This window comes from Mixophyes fleayi, chromosome 1 (genome assembly GCF_038048845.1).
Source record: "Mixophyes fleayi isolate aMixFle1 chromosome 1, aMixFle1.hap1, whole genome shotgun sequence".
Lineage (NCBI taxonomy): Eukaryota > Metazoa > Chordata > Amphibia > Anura > Limnodynastidae > Mixophyes > Mixophyes fleayi.
Window position 1 is genome coordinate 184958616 of NC_134402.1, and position 8541 is coordinate 184967156.

Below are 8541 nucleotides of genomic sequence, written 5' to 3' on the forward strand. Positions count from 1 at the left end.
TTTATAATAAATTGTCACTGTATCCAAAAGTGCATTAATAGCCTGTCCTGCCTGATCTTCAGCACATGTCTATATCAGTCAGCCAGACAGTGCCCATCCCCCCTCCCTTACACATGAACCTCTGTGTCCTATCACTCGCTAGCACTAGCACAGAACAGGCGATCACGTGGAGACCAACGTACCGGTTTCACTTCTCAATTGGCTGACAGGCACCATCTGAGCAGCTGTGATTGGCTGGCAGAGACTGTTCACGTGAAGCTAGGAGTGGGATGGGACACCGGCTGCTTTAACAATGAGAGAAGAGTGTGCAGTGATAGTTGGCTCAGTAGCCGGTGGATAGTAAGTTGTGTGGCGCCGGCCAGACGGGATGGGGACTCCCTCCGCTTGCAACACATTATCCCGTCCACTTTGCACCTGGCTCACCTCCCCGGACCATAGCCTGCCGCGCAGAGCGGGGGTTGATATGTAAGGTATGCGGCCACCCGCTTGTGTGTATGGACTGAGTTTCTCACCAAAAACATCTTTTTAATTCATGTAGTAAGTCTGGGCGATTCTTTAGATCGTTTACTTTTATACAACTGGGAGTTTCCACGTGCTTCAAATATAATAATCTACGTCAAATCTACTAATAGTTAACTTTGCAGAAATGATTTAGACCAAGATTTATTTATATTTTCACCCCATTAGGAAATGATCATTAAATTAGAATGATTGAGAATAGGAGAAAGTGGGCGTCATGCAATTCTGAAGGGACAACTTAATCTGTAGTACTCCAGTGACACCTAAACGGTTTTTACCTGTCCATCATTCGGATCAGTGGTAACTTTTGCCAGCTTAACTATAAATAGAACGCTATGAATAAGTAATGCCATGCTAGTTCATTGTGGCATTGCTAGTACATTTTTGGAGTAATAAAGTGTCCCGAGTTCTACAATGTGAAATATTGCGTCTTTTCTGGTTGTATGTGACCGTTTCTGAAAACCATCATGAGTTTTATAATGTGATACAGAAGGATTGGCTGGTTTAAAACTGACCCTCAAGGATTTTCTTTAGATGGTTGTGGGGGGTCATTTATTTATTTGTATTTTTTTCTTTGTGTGTTTTAAACAATGTAACTAAGCAAAAACCCTCAACGTGTATTATAATATGCTGTGAGGTACTGGAAAGTTTCCATCTTCATTATGACAATTTCTGTTTGCTTAGGAATGTGAAACTGTCAGCTAAATTGACACAATCATGCTTATTGGTAACTGATAAAACCCTGCACTGTCTGGTAATTTTTTAAGATGTGTGTATGTGTGTGTGTATGTGTATATATATATATATATATATATATATATATATATATATAATGCATGATTGTGTCAATTTATATTTTTGTTTCATGATCATTCTTAATGGCAGTGTTGTACAGGACAGGTGGACATTAGTCAGTATAGTTTTGCTTTTGTCCCATGCTGCAGCTTTGTTTATTGCGGATTACCATATCTGGTTGTTTCCTTTTAATTTGACACATCACAAGAGGAGCCAATCAGTTCCTCTTTTGATGTTGCCATGGAGACTTGGAGACCCGTATTCAGTATAAACAGGTTCTACCCTGGAATTTCTCTCCGTGGGAGCCTCTGATCCCCGGGTTCATATACCCGGGATATTGCCGGGGCAGCAGTATGAAAGTGTTATTAGTAATTTTTCTGCTTTTAGAAGCACCACTTTTATTATACTATACTAAAAAGTAATATGAAAGTTTTAGCCACTAAAATGTTTACTTTTAACCGTACTAGATTCTTTCAGTTCCTCCTGAAGTGTTTTTGTTTTTCGTAAATGAAAATATTGTAACTCCTCACTGTACAATGAAACGTTTAGTTTTAGTGCAGCCTCTTCTTCCCAATGAGATGTATACACACAGATGACTGTTTCCACTAGGTGGTAGTGAAAGTCCATTAAAAAATGAAAGCTAACACAGAATGTTCACTTCCCACTGTATGGGGGTGTGTTCATGCATACGTGTTTTAATTTCCTCCTTTTCTCTTTTGCAGACAACGGACCACTGCACTTTTCTGTTCTTTCTCTCCGTCCTGGCTAGAATTTCTTTCAATTTCAATTTTTAACTTGGCTTTTCATGTGTGTTAAATGCCTCGGATTGCTTCACAGATGAATTCGACCAGGTAATACACAAATAATGTTTCCGTGTTTGATTTTTGTCAAGTATGGTGCATCTCAGTCGCTCCCACCCCTCGCATACATGCACATATTTCCGTGATTACATAGGTTATATACTTGATTACTTTTTTTTTAATACTCATTATTTCTCATGTTTCCACTCTTTGTCCTGTAACAGTATAAAAATGACACTAGCACTATAATAATTTACAGCTAAACAATTATAGAATTATAAATAATAGACCTGTTGATACATGTGACCCATATCTTTATGTATTATCCTGATCTGTAAGATGAATACTTTTCTACTTCAATTTATAAATTTAAATTTGCTGTTTGGCCACTTAACAATTGTTTCCTCCAATGGCCGTTTCATGTGATTTGCTTTAGGAAAAGCTTAGATCATTCTTGTTAAATATCTAAATGCATTAATTTTTTGTGTAAATTTTCACTTCTTATCTCTGTTGATTTTGGGGGGTTGGGGTTAACTCTAAACCTCAGAATGGCCAGATGATGTGACTTTTGGGTGTCCAGACTTTCCATTAGCTTTTGAAAGTTTGTTGCAAGACTAAAACAGGCACAATACAATTCTACATATAGGTTTGGCGCAGACAGCCTGTTGTGCTTGTTTTAATTTGCCCCATGATGGTAAATGTCTGTTCACATGTGTAAGTGGAACCGAAAATAGAAAAATATGCAGCTTACTGCTTCGCACAAGGTCTACCTAGAAATACCTTTACCTTGCTGTAAAGAAATAAGCAGGAACCTACAGACTGCATACCCTTCCTCCTCTGATCTGTCATACACTGCTGGCCAGCCTGACCTTTTTACTTTGTGTAGACGGGTTAGAAGAGAAAAAGACAGACCTTGGGGCCTGATTCATTAAGGATCTTAACTTGAGAAACTTCTTATTTAAGTCTCCTGGACAAAACCATGTTAAAATGCAAGGGGTGCAAATTATTATTCTGTTTTGCACATATGTTAAATACTGACTTTTTTTCATGTAGCACACAAATATCAACTTTAAATTTCAGTGTACAAATAAGCTATCAAATATTTGTGTGCTACATGAAAAAACAGTCAGTATTTAACATATGTGCAAAACAGAATATTAATTTGCACCCATTGCATTTTAACATGGTTTTGTCCAGGAGACTTAAATAAGAAGTTTCTCAAGTTAAGATCCTTAATGAACCAGGCCCCAAGGTCCTTTTTTTTTTTTTTTTTTTTTTTTTTTTTTTTTTTTTTTGCTTTATGACCCACCAAGCTTCACACTCTGACCCAACCCTTATTAAACTAAAGCTGGGAGTGTCTGTTGCACTCGGCAGAGAGTAATAGCTGGGACCATAGAACATAAATTGGAGAGATTGATGCTGCAGGAAGGACCTGGAGGGCCACAGGTGAACTCTGTAGGCCACCTGTTGGTCATCAGTAACTTTTAGGTAGTCTGTGCCCCGATAAGAAGATTAGTTTTTCAGATAATGATCTGATTCATTTAAATCTGATTATCTTTGTGGTAGTTTTCAGGTCACGCATGCAGACCAGTTGCCTGATATTGGCTGCAATATCGCAGTGTGTGTAGGCAGCATTAGAGATCACCTGAAAGAGTTCTCTTGTGTGGAAAGCAATACACAACTTTTAGAGGAAAAAGTACATCCTATTCTCTAACTTGCACCTTTTCCCAAGGGTTGGCTTATATCACAAGAGAACACTCATCCAGGTGAGCCAATGTTGACATATATGGTTTTCTTGAATTCTAGCAGTGTAAAGTTTAAGCTACACTGGTAACTTGCCAATCTCTACCCAGCAATCTATTTTGTTTAATTGCTGAGTAGGTGCAACCATAACATTCAGTTCCACAAATGAATGCAAGGCGTTAAGAACATTTCTTGATTCATTTTATGTAGAGGGATATAATATGACTGCTGATTGCTATAGCAAAATATTTTCAAGTAAGAAATTGCTCAGACCTTTGACATTTACGATGCTAGGAGTGTTTGGTCGTGACATAAAGGAAATAATTAATTTAACGGTGATTTTATAATGTACATTTGTACAGGTTTTAGATACTATCTCTGCGAAAAAGTGCAGCGCTTTTAAGCTTATGGTTTGTAATGAGCATTTAAATCATTCTGTGATGGGGTCTGCTCAAATATACTGTGGGTTTCAATAGTAGATCCACTAGTCCAACGCTGATGTCGAAGTTTAAGAACTGCTCAAGTGATTAAAGTGCTCATAACATCACTTTATAACTCATGAATTTATTGACTTCAATTTGGAAATTTGACATGCTATTTAAATGTAGCATTTAAGGCACATGTCACACTTTTGGTTAAAAATAGCATTATACTTCACACACCAGCATGCTCAAGAAAAACATCCATGTGCTTGTGTTTTTCTAGAGATAATAGAAAATGAAAGCGCTGGACCTAGTGACTGCCTCGGGTTTCACTGGATAAACTGGAAGTACTAAAGCCCATTTGCCAAAATCAAGTCGCGTTGGATGTATGGACTTTAGTTTCATAGAGAGGTGCGTTTGACAGCGCAAAATACTATTGGGGTTTTGCTTTTTCCACTTGCCCCCATTTGGGAAAGTTATCACGAACATAATTGCTCAAGTTATCCAATCGCTGCTCCCACAACATGAGCACACCCATCTCCTGCTGCTGTGGGCTTTCTGTTGATCTAATTGGCTTAAGCTGGGTACACACTACAGAAATTTCGACCAACTTTTTATGCCGAGCGATTTTACGTGCGATCGATGGTCTGATCGCTCGGTCCATTGACTGCATACACACTAGCCTTGTTTAGGATGATAAAGGGAAGAGCAGACGTCCCTTTAGCGACTTTTTACAGCCATGTTGCCGTGAGCAATGACTGTAATTTCGTACTCACTGTTGTGGATCGGTCGGAAGTTTATACACAATACACAGCGGAAACGAGATTGGAACGAAAATATTAAACGGTACGACCAACCAAATGAGGCGACAATCCTCCATTTGGGCAGACTTTCGACCATCGTGTCACTGCACACACTGACCCGACTTTTGAACGAGCGGTCGTATGTCGGCTGTTTGAGCCAATTATTGGACGAAAACAGTGTAGTGTGTACCCAGCTTTACAAACAGGGGAGACACAGATGAGGAGAAGATGTAGATGTACATTGTTGGTGTGTTTGCCTAGGAGTCTGTCAAACTTATTGTATTCAATCCTAGTAGCTTATTTATGAACCTCCGAAGAAGTTGAAATGTGCATTTTTCTAGTTTTAAGGCTATTTATTAGAGGCTCACAGCAGATCTCTCCTACATCTGCTGCAGTCCCAGTCTCTTCAATCTCAAATCCAGTCCCCTTATGTGTCTATGGTGACTGTGGTTTTGCTCTATTTATTAAGCTTTGAACTTTGGAGCTTGACCCCCACCCATCACAAATACAACCAAGCCTTACATCACAATTCTGATCTCTACTCTAGATATAAATACTTACTCTAGATATAAATACTTATTGCGATAAGAAGTGATAATGAACTGTATTCATTGTATAGATCTTTACATGTGAAATCTGGATATGGTTTATATTTGTTTCCCATACTTTCATTCTCTAGTTGCCTAGATAAGGCACTCATATCAGAGCTCCTCTAAAATAATTAGAATAAGAACATCATGTTTGTTTTATATTAATGTTTTGGCAGTGCAGGTTTTTATCATTTATTCTAATCGGCTGCCTATTGTTCCCACCGCTTATTAAGGGACTCAAACTCGATAAAACTAAAAGGTCAAAATTCACAAGTAAAATGTCAAAAGCTATGCTAAATGCGTTGAACACGATCTTCTAGACTCCCACCTAAAAAGTTGGGTAAAGCATCCAATCAGATCTGTGAAAAAATAATTAAAACACTGAATCTACATAGTCCCGCAATGACTGTGCCTAAAATCCCATGTGAAAAATTAAACCTAAAAACCTTTAAAAATGAAGAGTCCATAGGATGGATCAGTTCGGCAAACTCTGGCTCTTGTGGCAATTAAAGTCCCAACATTCATGTTCATACAATAATACCTGGACACCCTGTTCCACAACTGCTGGAGAGTTGCATGTTACCTAAGCAGTATAATATGCAACACTGGCAACCTGTGGCTCTTCTGCTGCTGTGGATCTAGAACTTCCAGCAACTGTTGCATACAATACTAGGGTAACCTTTGGAAGTACAATTTCCCCAGCAGCTGTAGAGCCACAGGTAGGGTTTATCAATCGTGACTGCTCTCAAATAGAGTTGGCCACAGAGCATGGAAATCCTAATACAATTAAATGTATGCTTGTATGTAGCCAGAGCAGCCGTAACTTACCGTGGCCACAACGTTGAAAAGCTAGTCATTTGCATTTGATATAAAAATAAGCTCCATAGCAAGTGTGTATACATGTTTAAATGGTTTTACATAATGTGTTGTATTGATGGTTACAAAATAAATTGTAATTTTATTAACCTGTGTTCTGTAAAAAGGTACGCCCCCCCCCCCCCCCCATCCCCAACGAGAATTCTATTCAGTTACATATTGGCCAACCAGGCTTTAACTCTCACTGGTTTCTATCATGAATACAGCCAGAGAGATGCAAAGCTGTAAAAGCTTCTGCACTAAGATTCGTACTATGTAACCATTGTTGGAGCAAGGTGCATTAGGAATTTAAGGACACTGCACTATAAACAACTCAGTACATGTAGTCAACCAGAGCTAGCATTATTCCAGAGTGTGAATGGTGATATTTAATGTCGCTCTGGTTCCATGGAACCAGTGTGAATTTCTTCTGCTATAAGGAGTGTGTTACTGCAATATTTAGTAACTAATCTTGTTGCTTTGATTTGACCAAAGTCCTTACAAACGGTGTTTTGTTTTTTGTTGTCTCTTCCCCCTTCTCCCATTATATTTGTTACAATTTATATATTTCCATTTCTTTTCTCTTCCATTTTTAGTGTTCTGAACTTTTTTCCACATAAGCCAACCATGGCACTGGACATCGCCATGAAGTTTTACTTGCATTCACCAGCATTGAAACGAGACCACTTGGAGTGCAGGATTGCTCCGAAGACAAACAAGCCGCTGAGACCATGCATCCAGCCAAATGACAAAACTTTGCTAACGGATATATATCGCAAAGATAATAGAGTGAAAAAACGAGTCTCCTTTGCAGACAGTAGAGGTCTAGCTCTTACTATGGTAAAAGTGTTTTCAGATCTTGATGACCCCCTTGAAATTCCATTTAACATCACAGAGTTGATAGACAACATAGTCAACCTTACCACTCTGGAGAAAGAACATCTGCTTTTGGACTTCGTCCAACCTGCTGCAGATTACTTGGACTTCAGGAATCGCTTGCAAGCAGACTATGTTTGTCTCGAAAATTGTATGCTCAAGGAACGATCTCTTGTTGGCACTGTAAAGGTCAAGAATCTTTCCTTCCAAAAAAGTGTAAAGATAAGAATGACTTGTAATTCCTGGCAAACATTTACAGACTATGAATGCCAGTATGTTAAAGACACTTATGCTGGGTCTGATAGGGACACTTTTTCTTTTGATATTAATCTACCAGGTGACCTTCAGACCAACAAGAGAATAGAATTTGCGGTTTCATTTGAATGCAATGGGAAGACCTACTGGGACAGCAATAAAGGACAAAACTACAAAATAATTCGGTCTGACTTTCACAGCCGACACTGCGAACCTGATTACAGTCTTTCTCTTGATCAGTTTGGAAGCCCCAGGTGCTCCAATGGTATATTTCCAGAATGGTCCAGCTACTCTAGGTGTGACACACAAGGACCTTACTACTAGTATAGCATACAAAAAAAAAACCAAACTGCTGACCTCTAAGCTGTGTTGGTGCCAATCCCAACTTGGTAGTTGTTTGGATGTGAATGTGTCCTAGTTGGGGCTGGCAGTTGTCAAATGGCTTTCATAAGCTAGATCACGTTTTGACTATTGTATTTGGTTTCCTCTGAAAGGATTAGACTGGTGTCCTTTAATAAGCCCAAAGGAGCGCCTTTTTTCTACGTTTTGGGATAGAAGCCAGAAAGATGCTGCTAAGTTGTGTTTTGTTTCCCCCACCCCACCCCCTGATGCTGCTACACTTACACCTAGATGATACACCCACCTTTTCATGACTTAACTTTTTTTTTCTTCTTTTATTCCACTGGGATGCCTTAAGTGAGAGACATATATATTGGCACACTAAGGGTGGCTCTACTCTACAATAGGTCCTATATTGGTAGGCAGTGACAACTATATGCAAGTATTTTATACGGTTTCCTTCCAATTCTTCTCAGGTAAAATGTTTTATTATAGTTAGCTAGAGACATAAGTTTTTATGTCTGCATTGCCCCATTTTATGCAC

At 38.9% G+C, this 8541-nt stretch overlaps 1 protein-coding gene across 2 annotated transcripts; it reads left to right on the forward strand.

Moving 5' to 3' along the window:
- Positions 1 to 273: 273 nt before the first annotated feature.
- On the forward strand, positions 274 to 8306 carry PPP1R3B (protein phosphatase 1 regulatory subunit 3B). Of its 2 annotated transcripts, XM_075204613.1 has the most exons (4): positions 274 to 470; positions 2037 to 2165; positions 4563 to 4690; positions 7124 to 8306. In XM_075204613.1, the coding sequence occupies exons 3-4, from the start codon at positions 4668 to 4670 to the stop codon at positions 7980 to 7982; spliced, it is 882 nt and encodes a 293-aa protein (XP_075060714.1). In that variant the 5' UTR covers positions 274 to 470; positions 2037 to 2165; positions 4563 to 4667; the 3' UTR covers positions 7983 to 8306. The 2 variants fall into 2 exon arrangements, with proteins under 2 accessions (XP_075060714.1, XP_075060713.1); XM_075204612.1 differs by lacking the exon at positions 4563 to 4690 and having other exon boundaries at positions 277 to 470.
- Positions 8307 to 8541: the final 235 nt, after the last annotated feature.

Coding starts and splice junctions, on each gene's coding strand:
- PPP1R3B (XM_075204612.1), top strand. CDS start 2,131: ATGCCTCGGATTGCTTCACAGATGAATTCGACCAG. Junction 2,166..7,123: donor TCACAGATGAATTCGACCAG/GTAATACACAAA, acceptor TTCCATTTTTAG/TGTTCTGAACTTTTTTCCAC.